The sequence below is a fragment of the Macaca fascicularis genome, chromosome 16, assembly GCF_037993035.2.
Source record: "Macaca fascicularis isolate 582-1 chromosome 16, T2T-MFA8v1.1".
Lineage (NCBI taxonomy): Eukaryota > Metazoa > Chordata > Mammalia > Primates > Cercopithecidae > Macaca > Macaca fascicularis.
Window position 1 is genome coordinate 15,667,066 of NC_088390.1, and position 19,266 is coordinate 15,686,331.

Below are 19,266 nucleotides of genomic sequence, written 5' to 3' on the forward strand. Positions count from 1 at the left end.
AAGGAGTCGGTGCTGAAATCTGAGGAAGCCAGGAGAAGCAAGAAATACATACACTACATTTCCTTCCATCTTTCATCTGGGGCTGGAGTGGTGGCTCCTGGAATGGAGGCAGCGCCTGCAGAGATGGGGAGCAACCAGGCAGTAGGTCACTCAAGGACACAAGACAGAAGCCAGTCCCTAAAGATGGCCTGTGAAAACGAAGCAGCACCCTAGGACATAGAGTGAGAAACCTGTTTCATACATCACCTTGTCCATTATTGCCTTGAAGAGCAGATTCCTATTTAGCTCTTCACATATGATCACTTTTACTTCAATTTAAATCCCCTTCTTGTGATCAAATGACGCAGCTGGTTAGTTTCTGGGTTAGTCTTCCTCAGCGTCTAGCACAGCAGTTTGCACATTATAAATGCCACGTATAGGCCGGGCACGGTGGATGCCTGTAATCATGCCTGTAATCCCAGCACTTTGGGAGGCCGAGACGGGTGGATCATAAGGTCAGGAGATCGAGGCCATCCTGGCTAACACGGTGAAAGCCCGTCTCTACTAAAAATGCAAAAATTAGCCGGGCGTGGTGGCGGGCGCCTGTAGTCCCAGCTACTTGGGAGGCTGAGGCAGGAAAATGGTGTGAACCTGGGAGGCGGAGCTTGCAGTGAGCCGAGATCACGCCACTGCACTCCAGCCTGGGTGACAGAGCGAGACTCTGTCTCAGAGAAAATAATAATAATAATAAATGCCATGTATATTGAATCTACTTAATTTAGGGGTTTCATTCCAAAAACATGCTGAGACAGATTGAGGGGATAAGAGCTCCGTGATTGGGCCAATACCATTATGTCATCATTTCATCATGCATCTTGGGAGAAAGTGAGAATTTACCCATAATTCATAAGATACTCAGAAATGAATGCTATATACACTCAGATTGTAAAATGTTGAGACAAGAATAAATTATGGACGTGGTGGTTAAAATTACATTCTGACTCTGCAATTACAAATGGTCTGGTAATGGAGCAGAACCATGTGGCACCAAAGTGAGCTGTTGGTGAATTCAGATGTTCAGTGTGGTTTCTTTTTTTGTTTGTTTTGTTTTGTTTTTAGTAAGTCTACATAATGGAAGAAGAGATACGGATGGGTAAATACAAAAGAGTGGCATACACACAGCTAAGGAAAATGCCAGAGAATATAAAATAAGCCCTTGTTCTATTTTTCCTTTTTTATTTGTTTTAGTCAATTTTCAGTTTTTAGACCAAGAAAAAGAAAAAAGATGTGCCCACTGCTTGAGGCGATGACAGAAGGCAAACATGCCCAACTTTTTTTTTTTTTTTTCTTGAGATGGAATCTCGCTCTGTCGCCCAGGCGACAGTGGCACAGTCTGGGCTCACTGCAACCTCTGCCTCCGGGTTCATGCGATTCTCCTGCCTCAGCCTCCTGAGCAGCTGGGATTACAGGTGCGCGCCACCACACCCAGCTAATTTTTTTGTATTTTTAGTAGAGACGGAGTTTCATCACCTGCCCTCCTCGGCCTCCCAAACTGCTGGGATTACACGCATGAGCCACCGTGCCTGGCCCAAATATGCCCAACTCTTTTTTTTTTTTTTTTTTTGACAAAGTCTCGCTCTGTCGCCGAGGCTGGAGTGCAGTGGCACAATCTTGGCTCACTGCAAGCTCTGCCTCCCGGGCTCACACCATTCTCCTGCCTTAGCCTTCAGAGCAGCTGGGACTACAGAAGCCCGCCACCACGCCCGGCTAGTTTTTTGTATTTTTAGTAGAGACGAGGTTTCACCATGGTCTTGATCTCCTGACCTCGTGATCTGCCTGCCTCAGCCTCCCAAAGTGCTGGGATTACAGGTGTGAGCCACTGCGCCTGGCCAAATATGCTCAACTCTTAATTTTGCTTTGCTCTTTTGTATCAAGAAGAAAGGTCTTGAACTTGAAAACTAATAGACAAAAAGTTAACAGGAAAATGAAGTTCAAGACAAGTAAGGAGACACCTAAACGGTTCCTTTTATATGAGCTCAAGTATTCTGGCCTAAATAAATTACATTTCAGGAATCTGACACAACTTAATGACGTGACTGCAAATCAGGTGGGAATCTTTGAGAAACTAGGGAGAATGATAGAGGATGGTGTCTTAGTCCCATTGTGTTGCTATAATGGAATACCTGAGGCTGGGTAATTTTTAAAGAAAATAAATTGATTTGTCTTATGGTTATGCAGGCTGTACAAGAAGCATGGTGTCGTCATGGCCATTCATGAGGGATCCAACCCATTATCTAAACACCTCCCACCCAGCTCCACCTCCAACATGGGAGATCAAATTTCTACATAAGATTTGGAGGGGACAAATATCCAAATTATATCAAATGCGGACAGGCATCTCAATTTTTTAAAAAAGAAAAACAAGATAGATTCTGAAAACAACAGGCTAGTAAGCGTGATATTAACCCACAGTAGAAATCTAAAGTGGTTTATCAAATATTCTGTGAATATTTAGAAAAGAAAATGACCATGACCAAGCACCAACAACCCGCAGGGATTCAATAAAATAAGGCAGTCCAAGCTGATCTCAATTTCTCTTGAGATCATTATTAGACAGATGGATCAAAGAAATTCAGACATAGCATATCTTTTTTTGTTTTGTTTTGTTTTTGAGATGGAGTCTTGCTCTGTCGTCCAGGCTGGAGTGCGGTGGCACAATCTCAGCTCACTTCAACCTCCACCTCCTGGGTTCAAGCAATTCTCCTGCCTCAGCCTTCTGAGTAGCTGGGATCACAGGTGCGTGCCACCATGGCCGGCTAATTTTTTTATTTTTAGTAGAGTCAGGGTTTCACCATGTTGGCCAGACTGGTGTCGAACTTCTGAGCTCAGGTGATCCTCCTGCCTCGGCCTCCCAAAGTGCTGGGATTACAGGCGTGAGCCCCCACACCTGGCCTAAACATAGCATATGCTGATTCCTCCCACTGAAAACGTCTTTCATCAAGTTCAGTGGATAAAGGTGAAAAAGGTGGGGCCACATTATTGCACAGTTCCGCCCGTGCATAATTTGTATGTAACTAAACCTAGAAGCTAGTGACTGAGTGCCACAAGATTCTAGATTTGGTCCTAATCTCATCAAGATATTTAGCAACAAGGATAAGACTTAAGAAGAAAGGGTTACCAATTGTGCAGGTGACACTAAGCTAGGAAGGAGAGCAAATATACTGGATGAGGAATCATGAATCTCAGCATAAAGCAATGATGTGATGAAATTAAAGTAAAATCATTTTAAATCCTACACTGTATACATCCCTAGATATAAATATAGGTAACAAGTCAAGTTATGCTAAAGTAATATACTCTTGAGACAGGCCAATCAGACTGACTGAAGAAAAAGAGTTCCTGTGGCCTTGACAAAGGTCACAGGAACAGACTCAAAATTTATATTTCTGGTGAATCCCACCAGAGACTTCAGGTTATAGCCTCACAAATTCATTTAAAGACAGTTTGCCATTTGCCTAAAGGCTTGATGAATGCTTGGGATTAATCTTAGGAAGCTCATCTGCCAAAAGAAGAATGAAATAATCGGGAGAAAGGAGTGAGAACCATAAAGGAAGGTGGAAAATTTAATATGCAAACAAGAACATCTGGGGCGTGGGGGTTACGTGACAGTTCTTGAAGCACCTCATTCTTTGAATGAGAAATCACACAAGTCCACATACGCCAGGTTACTTTAGAGGAGAGGAGTAGGACCCCTTTTCAGAGGTGACAGGGACTAAAACTCAAGACTCTGCTAAGACATTTCTTCTAAACCTTGCTGTCCCCAAATAGAAAGGGCTGCTGTGTGAGGCAGTGAGCCAGTGAGCCAGTGAGCCAGTGCATGGCGGGATGGCTGAGTCAGATGTGTGTGGATTTGCAAACTTCAAGAAGTTTCTCTGCTATGCACTTTATTCCATACAATGTGCATGATGTAATAAGGAAGACAATATGATGTGGTGGTTAAAAGTCCAGTGTCATTCTAGCCAGACTTGAATCCCAGCTCTGTCACTCAGTCACCATGTGACCAGAGTGACCTTGAACAAATTAGCTAACTGCCCCGGACAGTTTCTCCATCTGCAAAAAAAGGATGATATGAGCATCTACCCAACGGGTGTTCTGTGAGGACTGAGTTAACGTGCAGAAAGCACAAGGACAGTATCTAGCACATAGGAAATACACAAGTTAGCAATTTATCATGATAACTCTGCATTCTTTTCAGCCACTCTGAAGGTTCCTGGCCATCCATTCGAGGCACAGTGTGACGTTTATCTGAACAGACAGGAGAATGGCACTAGAAAATGAGGGAGATTTGGTGCCTAAAAATTACTACAAACAGGCCGGGCGCGGTGGCTCATGCCTGTAATCCCAGCACTTTGGGAGGCTGAGGCAGGTGAATCACGAGGTCAGGAGTTTGAGACCTGCCTGGCCAACATGGTCAAACTCCGTCTCTACTAAAAATACAAAAAATTAGCTGGGCGTGGTGGCGGGCGCCTATAATCCTAGCTGCTCGGGAGGCTGAGTCAGGAGAATTGCTTCAACCCGGGAGGCGGAGATTACAGTGAGCCAAGATCGCACCACTGCACTCCAGCCCGGGCGACAGTGCGAGACTCCATCTCAAAAAAAAAAAAAAAAAAAAAAAAAAAAAAAAAAAAAGAATTACTACAAACGTATAGAGAACAGCACCATACGGAGCAAAAGAGAGCAGCTGGAGAATGTTCTCATTCAGAGACCCATAGGATTTCAAAAGCCAGCTACCATCAGCAGTTATTTCTGCCCCCAAATCACCCTAAAATGCAAATTCCATCACTGTGGCTGGCAAAGGTCTGGGATATGGCTCCTGGAGTCTAGGGAATAGTCTCCACCAAGGATGGTGCTGGCTTCTTGGGTTCCTCTCCCAGATCTACAATTCGGATGGCGTTTTCCTTCTTGGAAAGCCAGAAGGCAGCATAGACTGGCTCTGAAAACTTGCAGGCAAACTTGTGAACCAGAGTCATGGCATCATGCTCTACGCCATAGAAGGAAAGGATCCCTCCTGGGAAGTCGACATAGACCCCAAGCCTCCGGAAAGGGCCGGCTTTAAGCGGGGTCTCCATGTCACTGTGCCAGGCTGTGAACTCCTTCCCATTCCATTGGAGGCTCCAGGAGAAGTTGTTTCCGGAAATGCAACTGTTGCGCTCCTCCCCTTTCCGGTCGATGCCTTTGCAGGTCAGACCAACGTAGGTGCCTGCCCCGAAGATCTCCACCTCAAAATAGTACCTATGCAGGTACAGACTCTGCTGGGACAGCACTTGCCGCCAGTGCAGGAACCTGCTGGGGAGGTCCGGGTAGGAGTGCTCCCAGGGCGTGGTGTTGGTGACCTTGCGGTTGTCCTCCTGCAGCCGGAGATACCTGTGTGCTGTGTCCGGGTCGAACGTGATGTCATGAGCATCTGAGGAGACACAGAAGGCAGGAGAGTGGTTCAGGAACTGACAGCTGATTCAGACGAACAGTTTAAACCCAGCTGGGCTCCAAAGCACATATGAGAAAACATCCATTTCTCTGTTCTCTATTTACCCAGGCTGCTGTTTCCCTAGGCAAAGAGGTGAGTGAAGAACAGAAAACAGAGAGCACAAATCATCTACTCCCTTCCCTTATGAAGCTCAAATTGCTTGACATTGATGATATTATTTGATGAACTGAGTGAAGAAATATATTAATTTACTCATTCATTCATTCATTCAACAAACATGTATTGAACGCCTGGCATTATCCTACCCAGTGTTGCCAAGTGTTTGGGGAAGCAGGTACTCCTATACCCACATTTGATCCATTCATTCATTTTTCAAAATATTTGAAAAACATCTTAAAAATGAATGAATGGATCAAATGGAGCAGAAGAACTCTCAAACATGCCCTCCTGTTCTCCTCCCACTCCCAAAGCATAACAGGGTCTCATGCACCCCATTGCTTAAGTCAAGCTCTATGTCATTTTTGACATTTGTTTTGCCCTCACCCTCATTCCCCATCCTCACCACACACACAGGCAGCAGCAACTCCTATGGATTCTACCACTTCTCTCCAGCCCCGTGCTTTACCCCCAACCTAAGCCAACACTCATCTCACTTGGACTCGTGCAATGGGTTCCTGACTGGTCATTCGCTGATCTCTCTTGCCCACTTCAAGAGCTTCTCCACAATAGAGCTGGTAGGCTGAGGCCAGTCATGTTGTTCCAGCTTAAAACCCTTTCATGGTGCCCCTTGCTCTTACAATAAAGCAGGAACCCCTCGCCCTGGCCTACCAGGCCCCGCATCCCTGGTCCTTTCCTGTGTCTCTGACTCTCTCCCTTGATTGCTACATTCCCACCATGCTGATCTCAGACCTACTCAGCACTCAATCCTCTTTGAGCCTTTGGTACAACCTGTTCCCTCCAAGATGTGATCACGCCCTACCTTGAGTCTGGTGATTCCTACTGCTCCATTCAGGCTACAACCGAAAGTTCATGTCCTTGAAGAGGCCCTTTGTGACTCTAAATCACTCTCTCTCAGAGCACCATGGCTTTTTAAACTTGGCACCCCTCCCCATTTGTAATAATATATTCATGTGAGTATTTGTTTCCCGCTTGTCCTCCCTCTAATCTATGAGCTTCGCATTTTGCATGGGATTCTTCTCTAGCTCAGAGAAGATGCTCAGTATACGCTTGCCAAATGAATTAGCATATTAAAGGCTATTTTTAAAATTCCATAACTTAAAAAGTTCTCACTGGGTGCAGAGGCTTATGCCAACACTTCGGGAAGCTGAGATGGGAGAATCACTTGAGGCCAACAGTTTGAGACCAGCCTGGGCAACACAGCAAGGCTCCATCTCTACAATTGTTAAAAAAATTTTTCTTTAAATTAGCCAGATGTGGTGGCATGTGCCTATGGCTACTCAGGAGACTGAGGGAGGAGGATTGCTTGAATGTGGGAGGTCAAGACTGCAGTGAGCCATGATCAAGCCACTGCACCTCAGCCTGAGCAACAGAGTGGGACCCTTTCTCAAAAAATACACATACATACATACATATATATGTCTACATATATATATGTAAACGTGCAAAATATGTCTTGACTGTTTATGTCAATTAACAGAAGGCTATTACTAGTTAAGTTCTTGAGGAATCAAAAGCTACAGGTGAATGTTCAACAATATGAGGGATTGGGATCCCAACTCCCACCTTGTTCGAGGGTCAACTGTGCAGTGTTTTAAAAATGCTAATGGACCAAGTCAATACCACTTAATGACAGGTCAATGAGTTATGCAATTCTGGCCAAGTCATACATGGAAATGAACCACCAGGTAACTAGCCAGGACTCTTCAAAGTGCTATGGTCATGAAACACAAGGATTGAAAGACTGATCCAGATTGAAGGGGACTAAGAAGACATGGAAACATCTGTGACCTTGGATTGGACTTTGGGCCAGAAAAAAGGGCATTGATGAAAGAGTTGGTGAGAGCTGAATAAATTCTGTAGATTAGTTGATAGCATTGTAGCAATGTTAATTCCCTGGTTTTGATCAATGTATTGTAGTTATGTAACATGTTACCATTAGGAGAAACTGAGTGAAAGATATATGGGAATTCTTTGTCCTATTTCTGTAATATTTTTGTAAGTTTCATATTATTTCAAAATGAAAAGTTAAAAAATTGTTTAAATTAAATTTTTAAGAAGTATATGATTTAGGGATACACATGAAGTTGTAAGAACCTGAAACCTAGATGAGAGATGACGGTTCTTACTTAGCAAAGCATCGCACTGATATCAACAATGGAGAAGGGGGTGCTGTTCACAACTTACATTGGAGGAACTGTTCCCTGGTGCTGGGCTCAGGTTTGGAAGTCCAATATTTACGCTGAACAACGGCAGACACTTGAGTTCTGATGTCATACTCCTCTAGAAAATCAGAGAGTTGTGAATGCACACCTGTCCAGGTGGTCAGGAGAATCTGCAAATCAGGACTTCCCAGCCACCCTTCCCTGGACTTCCTGGGGAAAGAAGGGACTGAAGCCTAGAAATGTTTCACAGAAATATGCTCAATAGACTACATTTCTTTCATAGGTAAGGCATAAACCACTGAAAAAGTGATCCAGACTGTCTTGGACTTAACTTAAAAGTATAGGCATCAGCAACCTGGGAAGCTAGTCATAGAAATGCCAGCTGATGGCATAATATAAGCATGACTAATTCTCCTTCTCTGGGTCTCAACTGTAAAAGAAAATCATCAAGATGAGAGTCCATTAGTAACACACACTGTCTGAAGGATGGCTTTGAAAATGAGACATTTGGCTGGGCGCAGTGGCTTACACCTGTAATCTCAGCACTTTGGGAGGCCGCGGCGGGCGGATCATTTGAGGTCAGGAGTTCGAGACCAGCCTGACTAACATGTTGGAACCCCGTCTCTACTAAAAATACAAAAATTAGCCAGGTGCCTGTAATCCCAGCTACTAGGGAGGCTGAGGCAGAAGAATCCCTTGAACCCAGGAGGTGGAGGTTGCGGTAAGCCAAGATCACGCCATTGTACTCCAGCCTGGGTGACAGAGCAACACACTGTCTCACACACCACACACACACACACACACACACACAAGAAAAGAAAACAAAATGAGACATTCCCCTGATTTCATCCTCCCTTCCCTGACTCTCTCTCACCTTCCCATCATCTACTGCTAGAGACACACCCACTATAGTCCATGGCCCAGAATGCATCTCACCTTCCTTGGCAAACTCCTGGAGCTTTTCCTTATAGTTCTCCAGCAACTGGATTAAGTGTACAGTGGAGTCCGTGATAACTTTGCGGATGCCGGAGAGTTTATCCTTCAGCCCTATGTAAACACTAGGGAAAGTGATGTCTTCAGTGTTCTTAAACTTGCAGTACTCCTGCGGAAAAGGAAACAGCAGAACTTGCTGTGGTTTCTGTATTTCTAAACTTAGGCTTCTCTCCTCATTAAGTCACTTTTTGCATCTGTCAAATGGGCTGACAGTAACGTGTCCTTGACAAAGAAAGTACATGTAAAGTGTCAAGCTCGGGGTCTAACAAAATAGAAAGCACTTTTCTAGCTGCTAGACCCTCAGAATAAGTGGGATTTTAAAAAACTAAGTGAGAAAGTGGGCTTTTAAAAATCAAGATGAGGCCGGGCGCGGTGGCTCAAGCCTGTAATCCCAGCACTTTGGGAGGCCGAGACGGGTGGATCACGAGGTCAGGAGATCGAGACCATCCTGGCTAACACAGTGAAACCCCATCTCTACTAAAAAATACAAAAAACTAGCCGGGCGAGGTGGCGGGCGCCTATAGTCCCAGCTACTCGGGAGGCTGAGGCAGGAGAATGGCGTGAACTCGGGAGGCGGAGCTTGCAGTGAGCTGAGATCCGGCCACTGCACTCCAGCCTGGGCGACAGAGCGAGACTCCGTCTCAAAAAAAAAAAAAAAAAAAAAAAAAATCAAGATGTACTAGATGGCCATGAAGAGCTCCAATACATAGTCCAGACTGGGGACCAAAAAATAAAGACATTCTTGCTTTGTTAATTCCGTCAATACTTGTTTTTTGACAATTCAAACACAAGCCATGGTAGAAAATGGAGGAGCTCTCAGGCAGGAGTGCTGCCTCTTCCTTGTCAATTTCATCCAATGCATAAATTCCTGTAATTCTTGTACCTTGCTTTAGTATTTGGAAAGTGTCTTCACACAGATAATCACATAGTTTCATGTAAGTTTCAAAACAACGTGTGATCAGGAAAGATGCTTTCAGATATAACATAGTATCAAACTTCAGCTACAACTGAAGCATTAAAGAGCAGACCAGGTATAGCAGAAAACATAGTAATGAAAACAGTTATATGAAAATGATTAGATAGAGCCATGGAAATCAAAACCAGAAAATTGAAAAGGGTAATTCAACATTTTAATGCTATATACTGTACATGACAAAGGAGCATTTTAAATCAGTGGGAGAAGGATAAGTTATTTAATAAATGTTGTTTTGAATGCCTAACCAACAATTTTGGGGGAAATGTTATCTTTTGCCAAAATAAATGTTATCTTTTTTTTTTTTTTGAGACATAGTCTTGCTTTGTCACCTAGGCTGGAGTGCAATGGCGCAATCTCAGCTCACTGCAACCTCTGCCTCTCGGGTTCAAGCGATTCTCCTGCCTCAGCCTCTCGAGTGGCTGGGACTACAGGTGCGTGCCACCGTGCCTGGCTAATTTTTTTTATTTTTAGTAGAGACAGAGTTTCACCATGTTGGTCAGGCTGGTCTCAAACTCCTGACCTCATGATCTGCCAGCCATGGCCTCCCAAAGTGCTGGGATTATAGGCGTGAGCCACCGTGCCTGGCCAATAAGTAAGTTATCTTATACTAAAATTTATGTTATATGTATTAAAGTCTTTTATGTTAAAAATAAAGTTACAGGCTGGGCACGGTGGCTCATGCCTGCAATCCCAGCACTTTGGGAGGCCGAGGCAGGTGGATCACAAGGTTAGGAGTTTGAGACCAGCCTGGCCAAGATGGTAAAATCCCGTCTCAACTAAAAATAAAGAAAAAAACTTAGCCAGGCGTGGTGGCAGGCGCCTGTAATCCCAGCTACTGGGGAGGCTGAGACAGAGAATTGCTTGTATCCGGGAGGAGGAGGTTGCAGTGAGCCAAGATCGCGTCACTGCACTCCAGCCTGAGTGACAGAGCAAGACTCCATCTCAAAAAACAAAACATAAATAAATAAATAAAGTTACAAAAGGAAAAAAGAGAAATACTTTGTATACTCTTTGGGTAGATCTTAAGGGAAACTTGTGAGGTGGGAAGCCAAATGGTTATTAAATGATTGTTCATATTTTCTTTGTGTTTTGATATTGAAAAGCAAAGAAACTGACAGAAAGAGAGAAACTCTGTTGGGGTTTTTGTCTGTCTTTCTCTGCTTCTCTTTTACTCATTCAAAAGTTAATTATGTTGTATTTGTGTATTGGGATTATGGATAATTTTTTTCTTCTTTTTTTGTATTTTCCAAGTTTTTCACAATAAACATTTGTTTTTGTAACTAGCAGAGAATTTTTTCACAAATGGAAGCAATAAAAAAATTGTATTTCAGAATATCAGAGCTTGGATGGAGGCTTCTGAATTATATACTCCAGTGGGCTTGTTGATAAATGAGAAATTTGAAACCCAGGGATGTTAAGAGCTGTTACAGACCTGTTTAGTGACCGATTCAGGATGTTGTAGTTTACCCCCAACCTAGTGTTCCTTCCCTGAAAGGTTACATGTTCTTCAGATCTGGTTCCAATGGCTTACATTTTAATTTCTAATGATACACTGTAATGAAAAGTATTTCCTGGTTCCAATGGCTTACAGTTTAATGTCTAATGATATACTGTAATGAAAAGCATTTCCTCTTCTGAGCCTTCCTCAATTACTCCAGCCACAGCCCTCTCTGAAAAGCAGCAGGGCTCCAGTCTCATCCCTACCCAGCAAACCTCCATGCAGTGGACTGCTGGAGCGGTTTATAAAACATACTCACTGAGTCTCATCCTCTCCCATCTGAAGCCCTTCCCAGCCAGACACCTGCCTGGCCGTGCCAGCCTCATCACTCTGCACCCAGCACCCCAGGCTCCACCCTTGTTAAAGTACCTTGGTTCCCCAAGTCAGCTGTGCTTCCTCAAACCTCGCTGCCTTTGCCTATGTTGTTCCCTCTACCTGGAACATACTGCACATTGAACCTGACTCATCTTCCAGGACCTGCTTCAAGCTTCCCTGCTCTGAGCAGTCCTCCCTCCCTACCCCTCCTATACTCTGCTGAATGAAGAATCTGCTTCTCCCTGTTCCCACAGCGCCCTGTGCACAGCATTGAACAAAAAAACAGTTCCATTCACAGATGGCCATGGGCCTAGCAAAGCGAGGGTGCTTCGTGAGGCATCTGTGGGATGCCGCCACTCCCTCACCCCCCATACCTCCAGGAACTGGACAGTGTTGCTGATGGCCGCCATCCTCTCCAGCTCCTGCTTGTTCTTCTCCATCTCGGCACTCCTGTACTCCAGGTGGGCCTTGATGCCGTTAGCCTGGCTCAGTGCGGCTTGCTCCTTCTCCTCTAAGAAGAGCATCACATTGGCCTGTGCCTTCCTCACGGCAGCAAGGAGTTCCCCAAACTGCATTTCAGCCACTGCTTTGACCTCTGACACCGACACCTGGTGGGGGGATGGGGTGGAAGGCAGCCAAGCACTTCTTAGTGAGGCGTCCAACTTGATAGAAGCTCAACATACAGAAATGTCAGCTTGAGAAACATATACTAGGGAGCAGTTCCCTATTGTAAAAGGAATCCTTTATTCTCATGTGAATTCCAGGTTCCTGGAAAAAGGATTTACTTGTTAACTTGGTCTCCTCATCCATTTGATGAGAGAGTGAATTCCTCTATGACCCCTGAGATCCCTCACAATCCTGACACTCTGGGATTGTTAATCAAGTTTCCGAAATTGATTTTCCTACCAGAGCAATGCGTGTACTCAGTCTACTTGATAGTTATATTTCAAGAGGTAAAGAATTTGGCTTTTTTTTTTTTGTATAATCAGCATGAGTTAGCATTTCATTATGCCTGGTTAAACTGAACACTGAGTCCATCAGAGCCAAATGCACGTCTAAGATGATACTGTCTCTATACAGAATCACCACAAAATGTTTACGGTGTAGATGACCATGGCACCCAAGCAATTCCAGGACAAGCATGTATATGCAGAACAGAATGTGACATTCAAATAAAACATAAAAGAAAACTCATGTGAGAAACATTAAGGGTTTGAACGATAGGGCATATGCATGTGGACTCTTGCATGGTTAGCATCCTCTGTGAATGCCTCCGACCAATATCATGTTTACAACATCCTTCCAAATTCTGAAGGTTTCCTCTTCTCTGGTATTCTTGAGAACTGATGCAGACGGCCGGGCGTGGTGGCTGCTCATGCCTGTAATCCCAGCACTTTAGGAGGCCGAGGCGGGCGGATCACCAGGTCAGGAGATTGAGACCATCCTGGCTAACACGGTGAAACCCCGTCTCTACTACAAATACAAAAAATTAGCTGGGCGTGGTGGTGGGCCCCTGTAGTCCCAGCTACTCGGGAGGCTGAGGCGGGAGAATGGCGTGAACCTGAGAGGCGGAGCTTGCAGTGAGCCGAGATTGAGGCACTGCACTCCAGTCCTATCCCATCTGAGACTTTCTAAGCTCCCCTCCAAGTGCTGTTTTCTCTTTCTCCTCCCAATGTTAAGGGCCAGCTCTGAACATCAGGGTTCCAAAGCGAGTCAAATAGCGTATATCCTTGGGCAGAGGCTCCAGGGGCACCTCCCATCCCTGGCAAGGAAGGAGAGAGGGAAGGAGAATGAGACCTGGATCAAAAAGGGGAGCACAGTAAGGAGAGGACTCAGAAAAGATGGGATTCTGAGCCCAGGCTGGGTGGGAGCCTAAAGGTTTGGAGGGAGATGGGAAGAAAAAATGATGACACCAGATAGGAGGTCTTCTGCCTGGCTCAGGAATTCAGTCCACGAGAATGACTGGTCTCTGATCAGTCTTCAGTCTGGTGGCAAAGGGAAGAATAAGCAGGGCAAACAAAGCAAGGGGTATCCCTACTGGAGGGGGATGGTGGGAAGACACAGACAATCTCCCTACATTCTCTGTCTCTCTCTCTTTTTTTTTTTTTTTTTTTTTTGAGACAAAGTCTCCTCTGTTGCCAGGTTGGTGTGGCACAATCTCGGCTCACTGCAGCTTTGACCTCCCAAGCTCAAATGATCCTCCCACCTCAGCCTCCCAAGTAGCTGAGACCATAAGTGCATACCTTCATGCCCAACTAATTTTTGTATTTTTTGTAGTGATAGGATCTTACTATGTTGCCCAGGCTGGTCTCAAACTCCTGGTCTCAAGCAATTTGCCTGCCTTGGCCTCCCAAAGTGCTGGGATTACAGGTGTGAGCCACCACGTCCGGCCTACATTCTCATTTTTATGCCAACTTTTCTATTACCTGTTGGCTTCCTTGAGGTTAGGTAGCTGGACAGAGCTGGGAGCAAATAAACTGTGGTAACAGGATTAAGGAAGAGTGGGGATGGTAGACTTTATCCAAATTCTTCCAGTCCACACCAAGAAAAGCTTTTAGACAGGTGATGGTGTTGAGAAGCCAGGGCAGCAGGAGAGGCGATTTGGGAAACCAGAGCCCTGTTGTTCAGGGCTGGCCCTCACCCTTGGTAGGAGAATAGCAGCACCTGAACCAGCTGCTCAGAGAGACTGTAGGTAGAGACAATAGTGGAGAAGGAGGCAGGCAGAGAATGGGCTCTGGACTGTGGATGGGAGGCTCAGAGCACTGTCTGAAGAGTGAAGACCTGAGATCCAGGAAAGCTACCTGGGCCCCACCAAGGCCCCCCAGGTGGCAAACCTGCTGCCTGGGGCTCTGCCAGGCGTAGGCTCTGCAGCCCTCTGACACTTTACCTCTCTCCCTCTTGCCACTCTCCTGGGAATGAGGACCCTCTGCTGCCAGCCTGGTCACTCTTCTAATTATATAACAATAATCATAAAAACAACCAACATGTAGTAAGTTCTTACTATGTGCCAGGCACTGTTCTCCTGGCAACCCTAAAAGGTAGGTACTATTAGGGTCTCTATTTCTTAAATAAGGAAACTGAGACAGTGATAAATGGACTGATTTGCCCAAGATCACACAGCCAAGGTTTGAACCCAGACTGTTGGTCTCTGGAGTCCATCCCTTTGACCACCATTCCACACTGCCTCGAAGTAGGGCCCAGGGTTGGGGATCCATGTGTCTGCAGTATAGCACCTAGCTGGCACAGCCTGACCTCTCCCTCTGGGCCCTGGCACATTCACTAGGACGAGCTGGGGAGGCACACGAGGAGTTCAGCTGAGCTTTCTTTCAGCCCATGAGCTGTGGCTGTGGGGGACGTTGCAGGGAAGGACCTTTAAGTTCGGCCCTCTCCCAAGACCCGACGAGAGACAGGGCCTAGCCCCTTGTCCACTGTGGGCACCAGTTAGGGGAACATCCTATGCCCATAATGGACTAAATACACAGGCTGCTGCTGAGCAGGCGACCAAGAGGGAAAGAGGCCAAGCCTCCCAGCAATTTCTGAACCAACTGTTTACAGGTGTTGCCTCCCTGACACTGTAAATACTATAAATCCTGAGATATTAATCACGACTGGATTCAAATCTAAAAGTCAAATTACATTTCCATACGGCAAAGAAGCAACGATGAGGAAATCTACCTCAGAAGACAGGAGAGTTGTGCTTATAACCATTGGGGAGAGCAGGGGCAGATAGCGGTGGTAGTGTTTGATCCAGACTCTGTGTTAGCTAATGTGTCCTAGTTCCCCGGCTTACTCACCCTTCATGTCCACTCAGGCTCCAGGTGTCCAGGCTCTACGACTCACAGAGGCCACAGAGTACTCCCTGCCCGCACTGCCCACTCCCGATCACCTCCAGAAAGCAGGAGCAGGACACAGCATGGGAACCAGCATGAGGATGTTGTGGGAAAGGAGCAGAATCCCGTCTACAATTACGACCCATAGGTTCCTCATAGAAGCAGATAGCACAAGACTAAGAGGCATGAGACTAAAGACAAACTCAGCATCCAAATCCTCACCCCCAGCCCCAACTGAGGCCATCCTGAGGCAGGATGGTGGAAGGGAGGCGTCAGATGATATTGGTGGATTGAGATTGACTTCTGCTATGGCCTGGCCTCTCATTCCTAAACCTTCCCATTGAGAAACACTTCTTTCTTGCATGTAAATGTAATGTGCAAAGGGCATTACTTACTGCATTACTAAAGCAGAAATAGCACAGACAGGAGAGGCCTCAACACATCCAAGGAGCCAGCAGGTAATGGTTTAAAGATTTGAGGGTGGTATACATGCCTGTCAATATACTGAGTCATTCCTAGGTCAAGGGAGCAACAACTCTAGGTTCTCCCGTTCCATCAATCTAGATAGCCCTAGATAAGTCTTGTCATCTTCATGCCCCTTGTGCATGGTAGCTATTGTAATAACTACCTCCCGTGGTCGTCATGTACTTATGAGAACTGAGGAGGGATCAAAGTGTCTGAAAATTAAAGAACTGGGAAACACAAGACCCTCCATGTGGTTCTACAGGTTATCTTGAGCCTGGAAATCCATTATCTCTGAAGATTTATATGGCTTTAAAGGGATAATTCTCTTTCTTCCTTTAATAAAATATTGTGAGTAAGAAAGAGGTGTTTCATCCTTCAGTAGCTAGTTGGTCGTAAACACCCAGGAGGTGAAAATTTAAATTGAAATGAATACATGCATTAGGGGTAGACGAATGGATGGATGGAGGATGGATGGAATCATTCATTCTCAGGATATAAAGATGACAATGCTGATTCACTTCCATAGGGTAGGTGTTTTGCATTCTCTCTCTCTTTTTTTTGAAACAGAGTCTCACTCTGTTACCCAGGCTGGAGTGCAGTGGTGCAAAATTGGCTCACGGCAGCCTCCGCCTCCTGGATTCAAGCAATTCTGCTACCTCAGTCTCCTGAGTAACTGGGACTACAGGCGCGCACCACCATGCCTGGCGAATTTTTGTATTTTTTTGTAGAGTCGGGGTTTCACCATGTTGGCCAGACTGGTCTCGAACTCCTGACCTCAAGTGATCCGCCCGCCTCAGCCTCTCAAAGTGTTGGAATTACAGGTGTGAGCCGCTGCGCCCAGCCTGTTTTGCATTTTCTTCTGAGTGGTGGTTACTGGCTTGCCACTGATTAGAGGCATTTGCAGAACTCCTCAGAGTCCACCTGAAGACCACTTACTGCCTACTTAGCCTGGCACACCACGGCCTTCTCAAATACCATCACTAATCCTGAGTTCTCAACTCCTTTTTTCCAGTTGCCAGGTCCTAGGACTGGTGAGACTCATATAATGGAAGAAGCCAAGATTACATATAATTTCTGGACCTCTGACTAAACACCCAGCCCCGCACACACATACACCCTGTCCAGACAGCATATGCAAATGTAGAAATAAGAATGTTGTTATTATAGGATTCATCTTGGTTCTAATTTATATTATTAAAAAGCAAATCACTTGCCAGGTTTAAAACTTAAACTAATTTCATAACAAATCTTGACATCAAGGTGAGGCTACCCCATGGTGTAGTCAACTGTATCTACAATTCTCTTGTGCGGAGAAACCCCGAGGAACCTACAGGAATGGAGGCTAGGCATGCAGTACCATGTCCCACACCCCCAGAAGGGCCTGGCTGACCCAGGCTGGTCTTACCAGAACAGACTTTTGGTTGGCCTGGAGCCTGGAGATGGCATTTTCATTCAACTTGAGTTTCCGCTCCAAGTCTAACTGGGTACACTGGAGTTCAGCCTAAAAAGTGGAAAGCAGAGAATTAAGGAGGAAGGAGCCCAATGCATAGAGAAGGACCCAGGCATTCTCCGGCTCTGACATCCCCGCCCTTCTTCCCTGGAATGAAGTTTAACCTCTGTGGTTGATCTCAGAAACCAGTCGGGAGGCATGAGGAGTCAGCGGTGAGCCCATGCCCTCCTGGGGCTGCAGTCAGCATGAGTCAGCAAAAATACAGTGAGCACATATGCCATGCTGCTCACCATTTCAAGCATTTTGTGGATTACCCCACACCATCCTTGCCATACCCATACTAGCTGTAAACCAGAAATAAAGTCCTAAGACCCCCAACAATCTGAATGAATTCTTCCTCTCAGCAAAGGGCATTCCAAAGTTAACCTGAAAAAGTAGTTCAGGCCATGATGGGAAGGGGGGTCAGACATGGCTCATTATAACCTCCTCCCTTTTGGAATTACTGATACAGCAGACTCCTTCAGTCTGATAAGAAACATTTACAATCTGTTCTCTCCAAAACCTCCTCCCTGGAGGCTTTACCCACACAATAAAACCTTGGTTTCCACCACCTCTTATCTTAACTCAGACATTCCTAAGTCTTTAGACAATAACTTGACTCTTTCAACCAACTGCCAATCAGAAAATCTTTGAATTTACTTATGACCTGGAAGCCCTGGCTTCCAGTTGTCCCACCATCCCAGGCCAAACCAAATTACATCTTACATATATTTGATTGATGTCTCATGTCTCCCTAAAACGTATACGAGGCTGTACCCCAACCACCTTGGGCACATGTTCTCAGGGTCTCCCATTGGTCTCCCATATTTGGCTCAGGATGAATATCTTCAAATATTTTACAGAGTTTGACTCCTTTTGTCAACACAGGTAAACATGATTATTATTTCAAATGTACAGGTGACACAATCAAGTCGTGTTTCCAAGTTCATCAATGGAGTTGAGCCCAGGCTGACCCCACAAGAGCCTCATAGGCAGTGCAGGGTTGGAGCCAGATGGCCAGGTGGGAAGTCCACATTTTTTTTACTTAGCAGTTGAGAATTTGGGCAAATTTACTTATGAACAGGAAAAACAAACTTTCTTTGTCTTATACTCACACAACACAGAACACTTGCACAAAGCCATTCTCCAACATCAGCTGGGTGTCCTAAAATGTAACTCAATTCTGACACTCCCTACTTGGAGATGGAAGAGATGCACAGGGCAAGGGATGTGGGAGGGAAGTGACACCTCCATGCCCTCTCCAGGTGCAGGGTGCACACCCTCCAGGGACTTCCACTCCTTCAGCAATCCAGAAGCTCCCAGAAGCCCAGCCTTTTGGGTTTGTTTGTTTGTTTATTTATTTTGAGATGGAGTCTCGCTCTGTCTCCCAGGCTGGAGTGCAGTGGTGCGATCTCGACTCATTGCAACCTCTGTCTCCTGGGTTCAAGCAATTCTCCTGCCTCAGCCTCCCAAGGAGCTGGGACTACAGGCATGTGCTACCACACCTGGCTAATTTTTTTTGTATTTTTAGTAGTGACAGGGTTTTACCATATTGGTCAGGCTGGTCTCGAACTCCTGAACTCATCTGCCTGTCACCCCAGCCTCCCAAAGTGCTGGGATTACAGGTGTGAACCACCGTGCCTGACGCCTTTTGGGTTTATATGGAGGCTTCATCATGCAGGCATGATTGATTACATCATTGGCCATTGGTGAGCCTCTCAACCTTTAGCCTCACTTCCCTCCCTGGAGGAGACTGGGGAGATGGGGCTGGAAGTCAAACCCTTTAATCATAGGGTTGGCTCCCTTGGCAACTAGCCCCCATCCTGAGGCTCTCGGGAGCCCCCTCAGTCACCCAGTCATCTCATCGGCATTCAGACGCTTATCACTTCAGAAT

General features: G+C 45.7%; 1 protein-coding gene across 6 annotated transcripts in view; it reads right to left on the minus strand.

Moving 5' to 3' along the window:
- Window positions 1-3,575: 3,575 nt before the first annotated feature.
- TRIM16 (tripartite motif containing 16) overlaps window positions 3,576-19,266 on the minus strand; it is a 56,076-nt gene continuing 40,385 nt past the window's right edge. For 5 of the 6 annotated variants that reach the window (XM_045375314.3, XM_045375315.3, XM_065532800.2 and 2 more), the window contains 5 exons: window positions 17,289-17,384; window positions 11,963-12,196; window positions 8,743-8,908; window positions 7,829-7,924; window positions 3,576-5,443 (listed from right to left, as the gene is read on the minus strand). In XM_045375314.3, coding sequence (XP_045231249.2) covers window positions 4,860-5,443; window positions 7,829-7,924; window positions 8,743-8,908; window positions 11,963-12,196; window positions 17,289-17,384 — 1,176 coding nt within the window. In that variant the 3' untranslated portion in view covers window positions 3,576-4,859. Of the gene's footprint in view, window positions 5,444-7,828; window positions 7,925-8,742; window positions 8,909-11,962; window positions 12,197-15,382; window positions 15,519-17,288; window positions 17,385-19,266 lie in introns of those variants that run through there. The other variant, XM_065532803.2, reaches the window with a different exon arrangement.